Below are 20,747 nucleotides of genomic sequence, written 5' to 3'. Positions count from 1 at the left end.
CCCCTCCCACCCACCCCACCCACCCTCCCCTCCCCCACACCCCCGCCCCCTGCCCTTCCCGAGGGCAGCAGCCGCGGCCCGGAGATAAGCGCTAGCGCGGCGCGGGGCTCTGCCTGGGCTAGTGGCACCGACTTGGGTATGTTTCTTATGAATATTACACGCGGAGCAGCGTCTGGTCGGGGGGTGCGGTGGGGGTGCTGGGGGCGGGCGGGAAGGGAGGCCGAGGTGGCCGGGTTGGGGGGGAGGACGCCGCCGGCGTGGGGGATGGGGCGGAGGCGAGCGAGAGGGGGAGCTCGGCGGCAGCGGGGGGGGGGAGGGCAGTCTCCCCCCAACCCCCAACGCCCTCCCTCTCCCCGCTCCTAAGCGTCACTAAAGTCCAGGAAAATTATGCTAATGAGGACAAACGGCTCTCACAAAGGGGCTCTCTTCCTGGGCTCTATTTCTTTGGAATCCGTTTGAGAAACTACCTTACCCCATGCTCTGAACATTTCCAGTTGCGGGGCAGAGAACCAGGAGAAGCGAGTTCCCCAGACTTTGGGCAGTTTACCTCACCTGCCACCCCCAAGCTGAGAACCTCAAAGCCAGTCTCTAGGGGCTGGGACAGGGCCTCCTTTCTTGGGAGTCCTCCCCCAGAGCCAACTGGGCTTTCTGGTTATATTTTTTCAGGTGGAAATCCTTGAAATCCTGGCGGCCGGGAGGGAGGTAGCCTGGGGGAGATACGGTTTGTCCAGGCAGTAAAACGGGCCGCTCTGGGCTCAGGTACACACAAAGGTGTTAGAATTCTAGGTGTCCAACCCTTCTGTACCCATTTCACAGTACAAACACGCGGCTCACTCTCGGGCTAAGACACCTCTGACCCCAATAGGAAACCGCGTCTATATTTTCTGCCCTAATTAGTGGCAGATAGGGACGCTGAGCAGAGGAAAGGCCCAATATGCCCAGCGATTTTGCCAAAACTTTAAGGAGGATAGTCTTTCTCCCTCCTAATGCCTCCCTCAACTTTCCAGATTCGGAAGTGAACTCTGTCAGGATATGTGTGTGGCAAAAGAGAAATGGAGCATTCGTGCAATTCCAAGGTGTCAACGGCCGGTCCTTCTCAAAGGAAGGTGTTAAAAATATAAGTAGTATGTTTAAACTGTCAGGGAGCCAAAGTGTCACCTTAGAGCAAAAACAAAGCCAAGGGAAAAGGGAGAAATCAAAAAGCACTCCGGGCCAGGGTGGCCTCATGCATACCAATGGTTTTTGTCATTTATGGCTGGGCAAGATTTATGACTCGGCGCCCCAAAGCTGTAAACAGAGCACAAAACAGCAAACACTTGCTCCTTATGGCATACTGCTGCAGCGCGACTTGAAAGGGGGAGCGAGGCAGCGTAGGAGGCAAGAGCCGGCCGCAAAAATCCGCTCGGCGGCATTTTCTCTTCAAACCGGCTGGGTCGGATGTAGCATTTGAAGAAAGAAGGCGTGGGTCAATAATCAACCCGCACTTTCTCCTCCAAACTGCTGACGCGACTCGCCGCCTTCTCAGCTAAGCCAGCTGCCGGGAAGGCCCGCTCTCCGTGAGAACCTGCCAGGGGAGGGGACGGCCCGGGGCGCCGAGGTGAGGGCTGGGGGACCCGGGACGCATACCTTTCCGCCGGCGCCCAGAGAGGCCGGGAGCCGCCGAGCAGGGAGCCCAGGGAAAGATAGGGCGGGAGCTTGGGCCAGGACCTCCTCTGGGCAGCGGGCAGAAGTGGGGCTCGGACCTCAAGACTAGGGTCTGGCGACCTGGCACGCAGATTGCTGGGGCCCAGGCCTCTCTGCTAAAATCCAAAGGACTGATCTTTGGAGCCAGATGGGTGAATTGATTAAAAATAATAATGTATAATAGCTGAAGGATTTTTGTTTGTTACTGCTTTTTTAAAAGGAAAATATCGCCTGTCGATTTCAGCCCCTACCCAAGCGCCCTAAGTAAATCCCGCAGCCATTCACCCGGCTCCACCAAAACCACTGAGGTTCTCTCTGGGGAGAGGACCCCTTGGCTCCCCCAGTACTCTTAAGCCCTGTTCCCTGCCCCCATCTCTCACCCATGAAGACTAGAAGAAAACATATTTTCAGCACTAGAAGAGTGTCTGGAACATCAGAAGTGCCCTGGTGCCTTTCTATCCTTTACAGAAGTATCTTTATGAACTTATCTGTGAGAGCCTGTGGGTGGCTGTGCAGCCAGGGAGGAAGGTGGGGAATAACTGTTGGCTACAAAAGGCACAGAAATCCCAGGTTGGGGAAGAAAATCAATGAGGAAATAAGCTTGCTTCTGAGGGTGAGGTTGGCATTTTGAGGGTAAAGGGGGAGACTAGCCTTTATTTTTTTAATGGCTATAGTTCAGCTATGATGGAGTGGCTTTGGCTCTTTCCATGTGGGAAAAACCAACCAGTTCTCTATAAATACCTCTACTGGCTTCTGTCTGTGTACACTTTTATACAGAACCAGCTCGGTAGTCCATCCTTAGATATTTATTCCACTTGCTGGCACTGAAGCGACAATAAAAAGATGCATTTAACAAACCTCTATTCCTTCTCTCATTCTTTCTAGTGAAACTATATTATTTATGAGTCTTTAACTGGGTCAAAAATGCGCCAGAACTGGGTCATAAATCATATGAAATGCTGACAAGTAATTGAACAGCAATTAAAGCTTACATTTTATTTCCAAGGGGTGTTTTAGAGCACTTGAAACGGCCTCAGTTAAACACGGTTAGTGCCTGGGCCAGTAGCGGGGAGGGCTGAAGCAGCCCTTCTGTCTGGGGAAGTAAATCTCACTCAAGTAGGGGAAATCTGATTTGATTTCTTTTTTTTTTTTCCCCCAGTGCGGAAAGTTTTGGGGTTTTTTTGTTTGTTTGTTTGTTTTTAAGTCAGGACACAGATCCGATTCCCAGCTCCTTTGTAGGCATCCCTTTTCTCTGCTACAAGAACTTCAGCAGAGGAAAGTGAAATTTCCCTCACCTTTTTAGGGAGTTTCCATCCTTCCTATGGGGTCCCTAAAGCCCAATTAGCTCGGGCTTTCCCAGTAATTTGGAAGCTATTTAACTCTCATCTGCCCCCATTCTGACTACAGCACCGCTCCTGGGACTCTGAAGATGTCTGCCTCTGCTTTCTGCAGACTTTGCTTTCAGACTTCCCTCCAGCCCAGGGCACACCGGCCAGTTCTCCAACTCTCCTAGCCGGCTGGGGGTGAAACAGGGGGCGCCCCAGCCTTGTGTCTTACGAAGCTCAGCTAGCTCCAGCTCCCTCCTTTCTCTGTCTCCTGAATGTTAGAACAACAGAGCTTCTGGGCATTCAGCATGCTTGCCCCCAGCCCAAGCCTCTCCTAGATTTGAGCTGTCCTTCTCCACCCCTGTTCAGGCAAAGGGTACTCGGGCAAACAATGGCTAGTCCTCAGGGTCTGGCTCCTTCAGTCTGGCAAGTGGGAAAGCGTGTGCAACCACCTAACACTGAACAAAGTGGCCCGAAGCATCATCAATAAAATGGCAGCGCATCTGGACACTCATTGATTTCTCTCCCCCAGCTGCTCTGGCTGTCCAGGTCAGCCTTCACCCTCCATCCTAGCCAGCAAACACGGCTAAACGGAGCAATTCCCCTTCTCCTTCACTCAGCCCCCACCCTCTCCAGGCAGTTCCATCCAGCAAGCTGTGAGCTGCGCTCGGGCCACCTTGGCTGGAGCCGGCAGTGCTCCAACACTCGCATCCGCCAGGGGCTCAGCTTCTGGGACTCAATTCCCGCTGCAGTGGACAAAGCCACTCGAGTGTTGGAGGCCACCAGGCCCACCTAGTAGCCCCCAAATGCTCTTTCCTTTACACCCCCCAACACTTGCCAGGGAATTAAATGCAGTCTGAGGCGCCACTGGGGATCTTTCAAATGCTTTCGATTCTAAGGAAGAAACAAAGGAAGAGAGGCGCTGAGGGTCCTGTCCATGAACCAGGGTCTCCTCGCCTGACCTTTGTCTCTCTCACAGCCATAACTCACTCCAGATATGAACAATCAACAGAAATACCTTAAAATAAATTCCATTCTCCCGGTGTGGCCTGGAGTCCCATCGGCTAGCTCGCCCAGAACCGCTCCATGAGCGCTGAAAACTGCAACCCGCTAGGAGAGCACTCTCCGGAGAAGGGGAAGAAGGAGGAGGTGGGTGCGTGGGGGTGGGGGAAAGCTCTCGCTCTGTAGAGAATCTAGAAAACGTAATCACAGGCAAAGCCCGTCTGGGTCTCCGCTCCAAATGCCACAATAATGCGCTGTATTATGTGCTCACGTGGTCATACGTCAACTTAAATCCTTTTATTTGAAATAGGGAATCACTGAAGGAACTACGTTTCCAATCAGAACATTTAGCTTTCAGGGAGGTGAACTGGGGGACCTTGACCAGCAATGGGGAAGTTTTATCCAGGACAGTAGGACACTGGGGCATCTCCCCCCATCCCAACACTCATCACACAAGGCCACTTAGCTCCACTTACATTTCTGTACACATGAGTCAGCACAAGGGAAGAGCAATTCTGTCCCCATTCTCACAGTCTGAAGAACTTTCCTTATAGTCTCCCACTTACACACAAGCTGAACCCAAAACACCCAAGCACTCCAGTCTCCCCTGGCCAACTGGCCAGTATATCAAAAGGCAAAAGGTGCTGGCCCTGTTTCCAGAAGAAAACCCAGTACTAACTGGCCTCTTCAGTGGACTCCCTAATGGCCTGCCATTGTATGGAGTTTGCTCACACCCACACCATACACCACAGTCACTGGAGAAACCCAAAAGGCCCATAATTACCTGACAAAAGGCCGAAGCACCTCCTCCAAGTCCAGCTGGTTTTGATAGGAGCCCCCTACAAGAGAGATGCTTGGCTCTAGAGTGGTGGGTCAGGGTTGCAAAATCTGGAGGGACCAAGTGTCCAGGCCAAATCTGCACTTACACATTTCCTTAGTGCATAGCTGAGTGATACATGAAATTACAGGCTTCTAATGATGAAAAATGTAAGGGGAAATGATCTAATTGTCGCTGCAAGAGAGGGGAAAAAAAAAAGAACCAATGTTTGCTGGCATCCCTTGAAATAACCTACAAGACAACCTAAGACCCTTTCTGCAGACAAGTGTGTCCACTCTCCTCAAAGACAACTCTGTGTCCACCATCAGAAACTGAACGGGACCAACTCTGCTCATGAGGAACCTGGCATTCCCCCTCCTCATCCCACTCCAACTCCTGCCTTCTGCTTGGGGGCTCTGTCCACTGACTTCAACAGTTCACGTTTTCAGAAGCCATCTAAAAACTCCCTCTTTTCAGGTCTTTGTTTCTAACTTGGGGAATGCTCTGAGGTGGTAAGATCCTCATGCCATATTCTTTTGTTCCTTGAGAGTGGGTCTTCAGCTGGCTATGACTCTCTAAGCATGAGGGCTCACTTGTAGCAGCTGCAGAAAGCTGTGCATGGTTCTTTCCCTCCCCTTCTCCCCTGCAGAGGGACAGAAGGCGCCTGGTGAGAAAATAAGGCCCTCAGCAGAGGCCTGGTCATGGGGGTGTCCAAATGAGAAGGGCAATAAAAAAGGAGGAGGCCTAATTCCTTGGAAGTAAGTCCCGGCCTAAGCTGGATAAAGTTCTGTCTATGGGATAGCTAGGAGAGAACCCCTATGTGAACCTTCCCAGCTCTGACCTAAGTCACAGGCTACAAAGTGAGAACCCAAATCGAAAACCAGCTTCTCTCAGGTTTGGGGGGTAGGGGTCAGGCCCAAAGGCTCTTTTCAAAAGCACTCTCTGGTTTCCCAAGGACTCAGACAACTAATACACTGGCCTCTGCTCCCCTTACCCCATCCATCCATATAATTTCACCCTGAGCTCTCCAGATAGCCTGGCAAACTCCCTTCCTTGCCAACTAAAGTTTCTGCATAGGCTTCAACTCAAAAATGAGAAGAGGCCCCCTTTAGAACTCTCAGAGCAGTCTGGAGCAAACCGAAATTCCGAGGCGATAAATCAATGAGAGAAGTCTTTGGTCCTGCTTCAGAGAAATGCCTTAACGCCAGAAAGGCCCAGCAGCATCTCAGCTTCAGCTAGGAGCCTCTATACCTCTATTAACAGCCCAGTTAATGCTTCAACTGCTGTTTAACAATTAACATTAACGACTTGGAGTGGGATGGGGTGATTGGGTGGGATGTGAAGGGAAAAATCTGAACAAGTCAAAGGAAGTTTCACTTTTGAAGTGAAAATGGCTTCCCTAAGAGAGATCTTGGTCTGGCCAAGCCCCCAGGGAACCAGCAGCTGAGAGTCCTCCTTCACCACTCTGAAACCCACTTTCCTGAAGCAAGGCTATGGGCCTTTTATGGTTCCGTTTTGTTCCAGAGAACAAGAATAGAGATGCTCAAGTATCTAGGCGCAGGTTGGGAAACCCAGCTGCCAGTTCCCCCTTTACTGACTCCTCCACTCAACCTGGCCAGGGCTCGGACACAAGCCCTAGATCCATGCAATGGAGCCAAAATAGCACAAAGTTGTCTTAGAAGGAGCAAGTGACCAAGGATACAGAGCTTTAGTCAATATTTGCAAGGCTGTTGGCAGATTAGCTATATCTGTATTCAAACACTGTAATCTGATTTCTCCGTCAAAAATACACTTAACATTTTTCTCCCTTTACTTAACTGTAGTGGTTTTTTCTATTCAGTGTCAGGTAAGGCCCTTAGCCCACTGTGTGTGTGGGGGGGGGGGAGGTTGGGGGGGCAGGTTATAGATCATTATTTAACATGAGATATTTCCTGTGGGTGCAACTACAGTACAAATGGGCTCCAAGTTCTCTTGGATGTGTATTATCATTTTATACCCCTGGCCACAGACCTCTGCAACTGTTTACACATGCGGTGGTTCTGTTATGTTCTGAAATGCAAATCCTAAGTACATCTGAGTTACAAATTCCTGAAATGCTCTATCTATACTTGGGATAAATAAACATACAGTAGCTGAGAAAGTACCAGCTTTACTATTACTCTGTTTACTTCCTATCTGATAAAGTAATAATTGTATCCAGAACACCTTATCAGCCCTAGAGCATCAGTGAATAGTGTTTCAATTAATTAACAACCTGATATCTATTGTAGGAGCAGATTTTAGGGAAGACTGAGGCCTAGGGAATAGAAGATTTTAAAAAAACTCAGCAAACTTTTAAAAATAAATAATTCCTAAAAGAACAAAGCAAATCCACTCCTTCATCCCACGCTTTTGAAAGCTATTCCAGCGGCCCCTCCCCCAAATAGGCACGAAATTTATGGATCTTTTACAAGGTAATAAACCACAGTAACTACCTCCCTGCATCCCAAACTAAGAGAACAAATTAAGCCAGAACTTGGAAAGAATTTTAAAGAGTTTTCTCTTGTTCTAAATAGGAAAAGAAAACGACGAGACACAGAAAACCCGTGCTTTTCCCACAGGAAGATCAGTGGATCAGTCCGGCTAAAGAAACCGAGAAGCCCAGCTGCCAACGATGGTCTACACATTTGAAATACAGCAACTTCCCTCTTGCCAAGGAAAGGCAAGACGATAGGAGAAACTACAAGGCGTCGAGGCACGTTTTCTGCGCGCAGACCTGAGGCTGACCACAACGGCTGAACTCCCAGGCTCCGCAGGCGCCGTGAACAGTCCACAAGGAGAGCGGCCCACGCGGCTACCGCCGCGCCCGTGGCCTCTACTAGTAGGCTTTGGCCCTGCTGTTCCGTGGAGCGGTTCGGTTCGTCTGAGGCATGCCCGAAGAAACACACACGCCCTTCTGAGCCCCCCACTCGCCCCCGCCCCCGACGAACACACATCTTTGGTTTCTGCAACCGCCCCTCCTGCACGAAGCCGGTCTGGGGTAGAGCTTTGTCGCCGAAGCCCTCGCTGGCAGGGCGCGCAGCTGAGGGGAACTCCTCAGAAGTTATATATTGACCAGCACCTCTTTCAATACTGACCAGCTAGCTGCAAGGGGTGGCAGCTGCCAGGGAAAGTAAACTTCTTCACCGGTGCGAGGGCCGGCGCGGTGAAGAGTTGGGACGCAGCGCTTACCTCGAAAGATGTCCAAGGCTGAAGCCGAGAGTGTCTCTAGCTCCGGGCGCTCAGGGACTCCCCGTTTCCGGCATCCGGCGGCTCTGCGGACAAACAAACAGCAGAGGGTGAAGGGCGGCCGCGGAAGAAAGGACTTGGAGGAGCAGAGTTGGAGGCGCCGGCGATGCGGGTGCCCGGGTAGCCCCCGGGGTGACGCGGACTCGGAAGAGTCGCCAGGACACTCGCCCATGTGGCGCACTCATTGCTCGAAAGGTTCCGGTCTACAAATGGCCTGAAGGTGGTGATTTATTTTTGTAAAATAAATACATACTCCATCTCCGCACCCACACTTTTTTTTTTTCTTTCTTTCTTTTTATGGCGGGGGTGGGGGGTCGGGGGCGGGGGTGCAGGCGGAGGAAGACGGGAAGGTGGAAGAGGCTTTCTGTTGGTGCCCTCCCTCTGCTGCAAGAGCTGCTCTCACACCTCAACTTGGGAGTGTGAATGCACGCTTTATTTTCTTCTGCTAACAAAGGGAAGCCTTGCCTGGGAGCATTCAATCACCGGCTCTCCTGAAACCTCACTAATAGTGTTCATTTTTGTTTGGCGCGAAATCAGACTCCGGCTCAGTCCATGGGCCAGGGGCAGTTTTGGAAGGTTTTGTCTTCTGGTTCATTCAAGCCCTGGGGCGTCCTCTCTCTCGGCCCCAGTGGGCTGGCGGGATCACCACAGCACCCAGTCCCTCTGAGTAGGCTAGCTATGGTTGCTGGAAGTGGGGGAAGTTGGGGAGGATGCAGGTATTAGACAATACCCCATCTGGGGACCCTATCCAGCCTCCCTTTACACAGCAGCGGCCAGTCCCTCCAGGCCCTAATTCTGTTGCTGCCGCCTCCCTCCAGATATTTGCAGCCCTCTCTTGCTCTCTAACTGGCAAATGGTCAGCCAGCTTTTGGGGGATAGGGTGAAGACACTGAGGAGGGGCAAAGAATCCTCCTGGGTGCTGGGTCCCTGGCTTAGAGAAGTTCTCTGCTGGGCTGGGACTCAGGTCCAGTTGCTTCCACAGCCCTGTTCCTGTTAGCCTGCCCAAATCAGCCCCAGTGGCTGTCCTGCATCCATGCAATCCTGCTAAGAGTGCCAAAAGGGGCTACCAAATAGCCCACAAGTCCCCTGACCCTCAGGCTTCATGGACCCCTAACACACTGAACAAGTGGATGCACACCAGCCCTTAACTGCTCTCTGCCACCACCTCGACCTGCAGCCCCCAGTGTCCATCAAGCACTTGGAACTCCGAATCCATGCTGGGCCCCTTTCCTCTATTCAAACTTGTCCTCTGTGTCCCCAAAGGGAGTGCCCCCTGGCCTTGCGGACAGTGGCCTGACCCTAAGCAAGGTGGGGCTTAGCTACCCTGCAGTTGCCACTCAACATAGTCCCAGAAAGATCCACTATGCCACCATCCACCGCCACCCACCCACCCACCCACCCCCTGACTCTTAGGAGCATTGTAATTGTTATGGTTATTATTATTGTTGCTGTTTCCTTATCCCCAAGTCAAATATTCATGGCTGCAGTTCCACCATAAATCGTTCAGACTAATGAGTCACAAAGAGACGCTGCCCAGGTCTCTCCCCTGCAATGGCTGCCGCTGCCGCTGCCGCTGCGGCCTCTCTCTCCGGCGTTTTTGGCGCTCGCTTGCTCCCTCGCTCGCCGGGCGCGGGTGATTTATGAACACCGGGAAAATTGAACAAAGCCGCGCGCCCGTCCTGTGGTATCTCTGCAGCCTTCCCCAGTGTGAATCAGAACATTACCAACTGTCTGAGCATCAGTCCCACTTCATCACGAAAGCCAAGATGTGACCGCAGAAATCCCGAACCCGAACTCACGTTTCCCCGGTCGCGCCGCGCTCCCCAAACTCGCAGAAACCCTACGGAAAAAGCCCACGACCCAGCGTGGGTCGGCCAGCTCCGGGTCCTGCCCGCTGACGGCCTCTCTCCACCCCTCCTGAAGCAGTTAAAAAGCTTTTGGATATAAATCTGAGGGTGTGTGTTTTTAAAAATCAAATAGGAAGTTGGGGGACTCACTTCTGAGATTCATTCCTAGTGAGGCCCTGACGACTCCGATCCATTCCTGACGATCCACATTAATTATTTAATGAGTCACGTGACCACAAAGATTACAATTTCAATATCTCCCTGGAACAGGCACTACACCTTTATCTGCTGCAACCAGGGTCCTTGTTTGGCTTTTTTAGTTCCCAGGCCTCCAGAACCCAGACGCCATTGACAGGCTCCGAGGCAGCAATCACCTACAGAAATCTCAGGGCTAGCATATTAGAAATAGTCATTCCAGGACTAGGAGAATTGTGGACAGTCAGATGCCCTGACATCCGTTCCCTCCTGAGTCCAGAGGTCAACCCACCTGTCTTAGCACACTGGCTACAGCAGTTTGGTTATATAATTTCCCCAACTGCTTTGGTGGCTCATCAGGCAAGAAGCCACCCTTGTTCCCTGGCCCCTGGACACCTGAGGCCCTCCCCTCAGTTTCAAGTGAAGCCCAGAAGCACATGTCTATTCCAGGCAGAAGAGGCTTCTGCAGAGAAAAGATGTCTGTACACTCACCCCATCCAAGATGAGACCCAAGACTCTATTCAAGCTACATACTGATTAACATAAAGAACATAAACGGGAAGCATTCAGCTGCCTCAGTTTCCTTATTGGTAAACTGAGAAGACTAAACCAAAATGGCATCCATATCTCTTTCGCCTTGGACATTCTTTCAATCAAGGAATCTCTTTTGGCCCCAGGAATCAATCATAGAGCGAGTAGGGCTGGCCTGAAAGTAGTAGGGCTGGCCTGAAAGTGGGGATAGGGGAGAGTGGTTACTCCTGGAGTTTGGGACCTTGGGAAGAAGAGATGCCAGAGTTCCAAGACTGAAGTTTCAGGCTAAAATGCTTCACAGCAGCCCCTGCAGCCTCACTGCTACTGTCAAGGAGTCAGAACACACTCTCTTCCTCCTCCTTCCCAGCCCATACTCTTTGAGAGAGGAAGCAGAATTATTCTCAGGCTGGTGTATAGTACAGAGAAGGGGCAACAGGAGCAGCTGTTGGGAAAGGTGAGACTGAGTTCTTCCATACCGGACCACAACTAGGGATGCAGAGACTAAGGAAGTACAAAGAACCAACTCACCCACACCGGAAGTCCTAGGTTTCTGTTTGCTACATAGATTCTTTGGGGTTTTCTTTCTTTCCATTTCAAAGAACCATTGATCTGTTTCTATGTTGAAAGGGTGGTAGGACAGGCAGTGGTGAGAAAAGCAGCACAGTTTGGAAGCTCAAGGTATGGAAAGGGATAGAGGGAGAGAGAGTGATACCCGCTCCAAGGGGAGGAGGCTGAGAGGTGGGGGGAATGTGGGCATCCTGGGACAGCTAAATATAAAGTCAGAGATGCTGTCTGGAGGGCCCACTCACCATATATCTAGGTAATCTTCCCAGGAGCTCCATCCTGGGTATTAAGTACTCTACTATGCCTGTCACAGTTGAATTCCTGCTGTAATAAAACACCGGGTATATTGTAGATTTCAGCAAAACTAGGAAAGAGAGCCTGCAAAGTGCCATTTTTCTTCAGGGGGGGATAGTGTTAAGTACTTAATTCAAACTGTGACCATTAAAGTGTCTCCAATCCGATTTAGGTTGATTTCAGATGTTGACAAAACTTTTATCTTTGGAGTCATGCATAGTGTGGCTCTGTGACTAAAACTGATGAGTGTGTGTTAGAGGGAAGAAGGGGGAAAGAGAAAAAGAAGAAGGGACCATGTTTAAGGGTCATTTTGGTAGGAAACTTACAGAGCTTACACAAAATACTGTCTTTAAAGGTCAAGGGTTTGTGGGGCCCATAGGGTTCACGTAAAAAAAAAAAAAAAAACAATTAATGAGATAGAAAATTTGTCCTCTGGGTGAACTCTTATGGTTGCCCTAGCAAGGGGCAGACAATGCAGGATTTTGAAACACAAAGTGAGATTTTCTAAGCTGTTATAACAAGCTCCCTTAAAGACCAAATCTGAAGCAGGTAAATCACTTGAAAAAATGAAATAATCATTTGGATCATTGTGGGTAATTTTGGCTTTGTAAACCTTACCAATACCTTAATAATCAAGACAGCTTGGGCAAAAACTGACATTCCGTCAGGGAATATTAGAAAAACAATCTTGATCTTCTCTCTTTTCTCGGATAGATTAAGAAAATCTCCTTCCACCCCCAAACAAGTGCCTCCATATGAAGTTAATGAATGCCCCCATATCCCTCCTTTCCTACCAAGGAGAAATATAAGAATTTACCTTAAATGATGATAATCTGCCAATTGAGGTTTTGCAGCTCGACACTCAATTTCCACCAAGAGGCTAGGCATTTTTTGAGCAGACAGCCAAGATGCTGAGTCTTTGCCCGAGACCACATTATTTGCAAGAAGATCCCTTGCTTCTCCACAGACTTTTCCCAGAGAATGCCTTTCAGAATTGCTGTTGAATTACAAAGAAGTATTTATTGTATGAGGTGATTAATGATTCCTGGGAAAATTGCTATTTTCAGCATGATTTAATTTCGTTTTACAAGTGCATGTAGTAGGGGGAGGGTTAATAAGTTTTTGCGGCAGTTGCAGGGCTTCCAGAGCTCCCTGGCACCCGTTCACTGTTCACACCTTATAAAATGCACTTTATGCCAGGTTTGGCCTGACTTGGGAAGGAATATATTTGTTTGCTCCTGAATTTTCTTGGGGAGAGGAGGAGGCCCCTCAGAGACTGGTGTCCACTTTCCTCTAAGATCTGGTTTGTTCCCAGGTAGAAAACGGATCACCCTTGCCTCTGGCACACAGACCAGTTGAGGAGGAAGGTCTAACAGCACTGACCACTGGCTACGTGTAGTTAGCCTCTGATGGGGAAATGCGGTTACAACTCCTTTGATACTGCAGAGGTGGGTGAGACCCCTTTCCCATCTCTGCTAAAATTATTACATGAACTAAAAACCATACTCATTCAAGGTCAGGTGATAGTTCTTATATTCTGGGACTAGGGGCTGTTGGTTTTCTCAGTCTTGTTGGAGATACTCCCTTCAGTGACAATGAAGTTAAATCCTCTTTGCTAATTTGTAAATGAGTAAGCAGATACTAGGGCTATGAAGATTGAGAAGTGGGGTTTGATTTCAGCCTTTTGAATCTAGATCTCTAGGTTGCACAGTGCGATCTGGTGATATTTAAGGAAGATGTCCCTGGTTCAGAGTTTGGCTTTCTTCCAACACTTAATACTCCCAGATCTACCTTGGTTATGGTGTCATTATGCTTAAGGTGTCATTATTCTTTCCTCCCAAGAAACTTTGGAGGGTATACCAGAAAAATTCAGTTTATTTTTAAAGGTCTTGCTTGGAAAAAAAAAAAAGAAGAAGAAATGAAAAAACAAACAAAAATCCCAAGTTGCAGTTAGTGAAGGGAACCTTAAAAACGGCCAAGCGACAAAAAGCAATCTCAACTCTTTGCACGAACTATTTTTTATCTCCAGGGAAACAGGCAGATTAAGTGTGAAGGTGCAATAAATACCAAAGGGACCACTTCTTTCCAAGTGTGCTCAGAGTTCAGCATGTAGAACAGCTGCAGAAACTCGTGGGCCCGCAGCACTGCATGGTTTCACCTTTCATTGCAGAGAAGGACACGTTTCTATGCCTTACAGAGACTTGAAGCTTGAAAGCCTGGCCAAGTTTGGGAAGAAGAGGAGCCCTCTCAGAGCTCAAGAGCTTTCCTGCTCTTTGGAACTTTTCCCACAGTGGGTCAAACTTGACAAGAGTTCAGCTCAAGTTGAACAAATTATGTGAGCAGTCAGTCCAAGTGAATGCAACCCAAACCATCTACAGGATTTTTACACGAAAGGTCAACCATTTCAATTCAGAGAACTTTTCTTTAATTAAAAGTAGGAAACACACAAATATGTCTTAGAAATTTGTTTTTTAAACAGAGTTTATTCTTAGCACATGGCTTTCTACAGAGCCACACCACAATTTATACAGCTGCACATGGGACTAAATGCACTCTCCCTTCCAAGATTGTGCCTCAGAATTAGACAATATCTCCATAACAATATTTTAAATAAATGAAAGGAAGGGAAACCAACATGTGTCACATCTACCATCAAGGTCTATACATTTTTGAGAATTAAATAATCTTGTGAGGTCCACAGTGGCTACTCATTTATTCAGTTCAGTACAAGCTTTTATGAGCTGCCTTAAGGAGGGAGGGGAAGGGAAGGAATGTAGGAAAAGGGTCTGTTTTCTTCTGCTTGCAACAAATGTACATGTTCCCAGTCAACATGAGTTGTGTGACTGGCTTCAGCCATCTCAAAAGTATTTAATGCCAAGTGGTCCTTCTCAGGTACCCAAACCTGGCAGCCTTGTCCAGGCCAGCAGGTTGTTCCACCAGCCAGCATCCTGGTCATTGTCTTCTCTTCAGTGGCAAGCAGTTCACACACTTTCTTACCCGCAAAACATCTTCGTTTTATCATCCTTTTCTCCAAGTTGAGTTTTGTTTGGGGGGTCTGTTGTAGTCCAGATGGGGACGGGTGGATGGGAAAAGGGGCAGAAGAGAGGAGAAAAGCAGGTGAGGGACAGAACTGGTCTGGAGCTCTGGAACATTACATTGAGGAAGGAGTGAGCGCGGAGGCGCCCTGGTGGGGTTGAGGATGCAGATGCGGGCTCTGAGTTTGTGGTTTTCCTGGTGGGCCTGCTGAAGCCGAGCCGGAGTTGGAGGATCGCATCTTAGTGTTGGGCAGTTTATGATCTTTCTTCCACTTCATCCTTCGGTTCTGAAACCAGATCTTGACCTGGCGCTCAGACAAGCAGAGCGTGTGGGCGATCTCGATGCGGCGACGCCGGGTCAGGTAGCGGTTAAAGTGGAACTCTTTCTCCAGCTCCAAGACCTGCTGCCGGGTGTAGGCGGTTCGGGAGCGCTTGGGCTCCCCTCCATTATAACTGGGGTTGACTGAAAGCCCATAACCCCGAAGGAGAAAGCCAAGGAGGAGGGAGTGGAGGAGAGGGAAAGGAGGAGGAAAAAGAAGGTGGGGTGGGGAAGAGCAATTGGACATCATCATTATATAATAACCTGACACCAAGTTCACGCAAGATACATAAAACGGCAAAGAAAATGTTTCACAGGCTATTGACAACGGGAAACACCCGAGAGCCATAAAGAATAGTGCTGGGCATTGGGGCTGAAGAAAAGCTTCAAAGACACATGGCCTGAAGCCTCTGCCAGGGCAATTAAATTTATGGGGGCTATAATTACTGCCCTAACAGTTTGTCGTCTCGTAAATCTCCAGATAAAGGGACCCCGGGTACAAAAGGGTTCTCACACTGGAATCAGGCGGCTGGCTGGCGCTCACACACCCACATCCCACTGTAGCTTGGGCCAGTTGAGTGCTCCCCTCCCGAGGCCCTCTTCCCCTAGGGGCCTCTCCCCCGATCCCCGCCCCGACCCTGGAACCCGGCTCAGCCCCAGCCCACCCTTCCGCGCCTCCCCAGCGGCGCCACGTACCGGCGCTGACATGGATCTTCTTCATCCAGGGGTACACCACGGGCTCCTTGCCCTTCAGGCCCGGCGGGCTCTTGTCAGCCAGGAGCAGCGGGCACGCGGGGGCGCTACCCCCTGACGGGACGCCCGGGGTGGCTGGAGCAGCCTCGCAGCGCCGCTGGGGCGCAGGGGCCGCCGCACGATGCTGCGGGGGAGGAGGCGGCAGGACGTGGCTCGCGTGCAGGCCGTGCGCAGGAGCCTTGGCGTGCGCCGGGGGCTGCTCGGGCTGTGGCGGCTGCCCCGGGCTGGCGCCACCGCGGTAGCCATAGGGGTAGGCGGTGTCGGCCGCCCCATGCGCGGGGTAGAGCGCGGCCGCGGGATAGGAGGACTCGCGGGCGGCCCGCGGCGCGTAGTAGGAGGCTGGGGGCTCGCGACTGCCGCCCGCGTGGGAGAGCTGGGGCTGCTGCTGCGGCGGCGGCAGGTGCTGGGCCGCGGGCGCTGGGGGCTGCTGATAGCCGGGGCCCCCGCCCGGGCCGCCGTCTCCGCCGCCCGGGCCGCTGTGCTGCGCGTACTCCTCGAAGGGAGGGAACTTGGGCTCGATGTAGTTGGAGTTTATCAAAAACGAGCTCATGGTCATTAATTTGTGAAGTGCAAAAATACTAATTTTTCTCGCGTTGTCGTTTTTCTGGGCTCGCCGAGGCCCCTCCCCCTCCTGCCTCGTTTCCCATCCCCCCTTCCTCCTCTCCCTTCCCCTCCCCCGCTGTCAAGCACCCACCCCTCCCCCTCCCTCCGCCGCCGACGCCACCGAAGTTCGCGCCGCTCCTCCCCCCCGCGCGCGCGCGCGCGCGCCCTCTGTCCCGGCCGGCGCGCATCCCGCCCCGTACCTCCACGTGACCCGCCCCCGCCAATGTGCGCGCCGCGCGCGCGGACCCGGATCAGGAAGCGCGCGGACGGGTGATGGATACTGCTGTCCCACTTCAGCCGAAAGGAGGGAGCTGGTGCTTTGGTCCTCCAACCCCCCAACTTTGAGTCCCGCTGGCAATTCGGGGCCCACAGGCTTCTAGTTCTCTCGCATGCCGGGACCGAGCCTACGCCTGCCCTGGTCTAGGCCTCGGGGCAGGCATGCGGCCGCGGCCCAGCGCTGACCTCGGGCCCCAGCCTAGCTTGGTTTGGAGTCCTCCAGAGTTCGAGGCCGCCTAGGGGAGGGAATGGCGTGGGGACCAAGGCGAGGGGGGTGGTATTCCGTTTTTCATCCTGGCCCCGGAATAAAACGAATGGAGCCAACAGACCGGTTTTCTCACCAACTGATTCCTTCCTCACATCGTGCTCACCGCATCCGCGCCCGTTGTACCTTGTTTGAGAAGTCAGGCAGGAGCCAAAAAGGGTGGGTGGGTAAGCAGCTGAAGGAAATCGGCCCCTAGATTTGAAACAAGACTATTCCAGTACAACCGGATGAGCTTTTTTTTTTTTTCCTTTTAGAAGCAGAATTGATTTGGTTATTTCCTAAGAAAAACAAGAATTTCCTAATAGCGTCTCATTTGATGGAAGTGTCGATTCAGAATTAAATATGCTCGAATGTAGTAGGTGCGATTGTGAGAGAGAGAGTGGCCCAAGGGTGGGGATAGATAGAAGCGACGATGTCTTCACAAAATCCACCATTGAGACCACCAATTTCCTACTTCAGAACAATCTCCAAGCAAAAACAAGCTAAGGATAGCATAGGCATTGTGCCGACAGGTTTTTTCCCGCTAAGAATTTTGTTTTGTCTTCGGGTGTTGCTTTTCCAGGCTGTATCTGACGTTAAAGTTATATTTAAAGATAATCTATAATTTCTGAATTGCTGAAAATTAGCATATTAACGATGTCAGTAGCTCTGGAAAGTGGAGAGAGAGGGCTGTTGCCTGCCATTTGGTAATTGAAATTTGATGGGTAAACTAATTACGCCATTATTAACAAATAAATTACTTATTAATTCCACCTAATGTTGATCTTTGAAGTAAATACTGATGCCTTACTCGCAGTATATACTTTCCCTTTCCTTTTCTGAGTAATAGTTCTGAGTAATAGACACACCTAGATCCTCTTTTCAACCTAGATTAAAGCAGTGCAAAGTACCATAGTCACCATTCTAAAAATACTTTCATACTGGCATGCAAAGCAAGTATTTTTCAGCTGGTGCACCTTAGTTGATTTTTCAAAGAGCAATATAAACAGCCTTCTCACAACAGTCTGGAACGCAGACAAGGAAAGTTACAGCCTAAGCCTGGAGACACTTAAAAAGGAATCTCAATTCTATTTTCATTTATATGGGTTACTCATATGAGTTACTAAATGCTGGAATATATCCATTTGATGGATAGTCTTTAATGCCTAGCCACATAAAGCCTATTATATGGGACTAATCTTTAAACTAACTTAGGGAAAGAGGTTTAAAAGGGGACCATGTTAGCTTTCTAGCTGCAGTCATCCTGAAGTGGTACAAAGAGGTTTTCCACATTTGAAGAGAGTTGTCCATCGACATGGGCATCCTAAAAAATTTTTACAAATGAAACCTAAGCCACAGACAGAAATCAACACTGAGTGTAATCTTGAGACATCCTCTTTAGACTCAAGGGAAATATCTAGCCTGTGATAGAACTGCCTAAACCAATATCTCTGGACTGCAAGGAAAAATAATATATACATATGTATACTATATAACATGAATAATATATACATACATAAAGTAATTAGCAAAACTGCTCACTAAGCTTCAGGGAAGAAAAAACCTGACAAGGAAATGTTGACTCCCTCCTCGTGTCATCAGACTAGGGTTTAACCATGTCTGTTCAATATTATTTACAGATACTAAAACACAAAATTCATGTTGTTTAGCCTCAGAACCTTCTACCCAGTTTCTATTTAAAAGTATTAAGGAGGCTCAGGCACTGTTTTGTATATGGTTAACCTAAACGAGTTAACTGTGCCTGTGTTTCGTGTGGCTCTATTCCTTTAGGAAGATGGGCTTACACAGAATCCCCCCAAGGCCTGTAACTTGTCTCTGTGGTTCCTATCATAAACACAAACGGAGCCAGGACCACCAAGTGTTATCTCGCACACCGACATTTTGACATTTTACTGCAAGATTTATGGCTGTAATAAACAATCTCAGTACCTTTTTTGATCCTTCCACAATCTCTCTTTGCAAGCCATAGCATCATTCCACTGAATGAAATAATCTTTTGAAAAAACAAACAAACAGAAAAATCTCTTGCTTTCACATGAGATTCAAGACACCAACATAAAGCCAGGAAGAAACTAACTCAATTAATAAATAAACTGAAGTTTACCGGCAGAATCTTGCCCAGAAAAAGATGGGATGCCCTGAAATCAAGCCGAGTGGGAGCATACTAATCTTCACACACCAACTGGCTCCAGTCCCAAGCACGGTGAAAGCGTTATCCTTTTCTTGGGAAACTGGTAAGCATATTTCCTCATTTCCATGTGCAAGGATAACATATATTCCTAACGAAAGCTTTCTTAAAATCCCATTAAGTGAAATAACTTTTCATCATGTCCTCAAATCCCAAATGGAGAAGGAAAGCAAAGGGAGTCCCAGGGAGAAGGGAGGGTGAGAGGGAGTCAGTGTTTTGCTGCTTAGTTTGAATTTGATTTGAATTATTTTGAATATATTTGGAACAGCCTTCCCTCTTGAATGCAACCCTGTCCCAAGTTTCAAAGTGACCGAACAGTGACACCGTGTGCATTTTGTTTCTTATTAATCTTACACATTGACAGTCTTTGTTAAATCACAAGGCGCGCCCTTCACCAGCCGACATTTTCATATTTGTTAGACGCGCTGACCTGAAGTTCACCTCGGCCTTGGACTTTGCGCTTCTAAAAGGTCTATACAGTGCCTTTTAGAGAGCAGGGTGCTTTGCCCAGGTCACTCCTTCTCAGGGAAAATCAAGGCGGGAGCGGGGGTGGGGAGGAAGCAAAGGAAATGTAAACGTTATGGAATGTATTGACTGTATTTGTCCTTTGTTCTCTAGAGCTAGAGTCCCTCAGACTGACTGTTCGCTATCTGAAGCACGTCTCTGGAGCGTTCAGGAGTACTGAATTTCAGAATGCCTGATGGTGGCATTTGAGGGCTCCCCCCACCCCCCACCTATACTCGATAGGATTTTGGAGAAGCAATACTTTATCAGCCATTTGATAATCAATTGTTTTGGGGGTAATTTCCTTAACAGTAGTTTATACTAATGAACACAACCCAGGCGTAAGGCATATGAAACTCATATTTGGATTAGATATCAATTTTAAGCAGGGTTGTGCCAGAGGCCTAAAGATTAAAATCGTCCAAATTAAAAAAAGTAAGCACTCTAAATGTGATAAGTTCTGCAGGTACCTTTTCTTTGACTTGAAAAACTAGCTAAGAGGTGTCTGTGATTTTTTGAAGCTGACATGTTCCTAAGGTGTGGAACGTTTTTAACCAATAACAAGGTTTTCTCTAAGAGACACATAACTGTCTTTGTGAGGAATACAGGGGGTTTCTGCTTTCTTCATCTCACTGGCCCAGATGTGGTGAAGTGTTCGCTGCTGTAACAGCAGTCACCACAGTTGTTCCCTTTCCTCTGTTCTCATCTGGCACACCCCCATTTGGCTTCAAGCTCTTGGCCAGAGTGAAAACTTTACACATTGCACAGTGGAAACAATCTGACTACTTCCAGGAAGGCAGTGTTTGGGAAATATTTGCTTTATACCACTGAAGTTACCTGGCACCAGCAAATCCAATCAACCAGATTATAGTGGGATGATCTTAAATGTCCCTGCAAAGATCTATATTCTGAGTAGTTGAATTAGCTTATCTCCAAAGTTAAAAGAAAAACCTAGGGAAAAAAATTTCATCTTTCTCTTCTGTTTCCCTTCATAGATTACTTGAAGATCAATACATAGAAAAGGAAACCATGTCCCCCAGAAAATAGATGCTAATGGCACCAGCACTTAAGGTTAATATAGGTGCATGAAAAATAAAATATTGTTTAGCTCTCCAGCTGCAACGCACACACGAGGCATGGTTCCAGTTGGCTTCCCTCACACACTATTCCCTTTCTTTCCTATTCTCCCGCCCTCCCTCCTTAGCTTGCTTCCCCCCTCCTTAGCTTTTATTCCAAATGTATTTTTAAGGAGTATTTTCTGGAGAACAGAAGTCTGTCA

General features: G+C 49.1%; 2 protein-coding genes and 1 long non-coding RNA gene across 6 annotated transcripts in view; 1 reads left to right on the top strand and 2 right to left on the bottom strand.

Annotated features, from left to right (window-relative positions):
* Nucleotides 1-8,359, top strand: LOC139182724 (uncharacterized). The gene is made up of 2 exons (XR_011566262.1): nucleotides 1-136; nucleotides 7,383-8,359. It is a non-coding gene; the product is annotated as an uncharacterized lncRNA (long non-coding RNA).
* Nucleotides 1-20,747, bottom strand: part of HOXA3 (homeobox A3) — a 44,653-nt gene that overhangs the window by 6,798 nt on the left and 17,108 nt on the right. The window contains exons 1-3 of one of the 4 annotated variants that reach the window (XM_019958848.2): nucleotides 12,343-12,377; nucleotides 8,038-8,120; nucleotides 4,027-5,022 (exon numbers count right to left, since the gene is read on the bottom strand). The gene's annotated coding sequence lies outside the window, so the exon portion shown is untranslated. Of the gene's footprint in view, nucleotides 1-4,026; nucleotides 7,388-8,037; nucleotides 8,121-12,342; nucleotides 12,523-20,747 lie in introns of those variants that run through there. The other 3 variants (XM_070787908.1, XM_019958849.2, XM_070787907.1) reach the window with 3 other exon arrangements.
* HOXA4 (homeobox A4) lies at nucleotides 13,989-16,255 on the bottom strand. Its single transcript, XM_019958856.2, has 2 exons — nucleotides 15,576-16,255; nucleotides 13,989-15,023 (listed from the first exon to the last, which is right to left on the bottom strand). The coding sequence occupies exons 1-2, from the start codon at nucleotides 16,186-16,188 to the stop codon at nucleotides 14,677-14,679; spliced, it is 960 nt and encodes a 319-aa protein (XP_019814415.2). The 5' UTR covers nucleotides 16,189-16,255; the 3' UTR covers nucleotides 13,989-14,676.

This window comes from Bos indicus, chromosome 4, assembly GCF_029378745.1.
Source record: "Bos indicus isolate NIAB-ARS_2022 breed Sahiwal x Tharparkar chromosome 4, NIAB-ARS_B.indTharparkar_mat_pri_1.0, whole genome shotgun sequence".
NCBI classification, from domain to species: domain Eukaryota; kingdom Metazoa; phylum Chordata; class Mammalia; order Artiodactyla; family Bovidae; genus Bos; species Bos indicus.
Note: the sequence above shows the minus strand (reverse complement) of the source record. Positions and strands in the feature narration are given on the sequence as shown.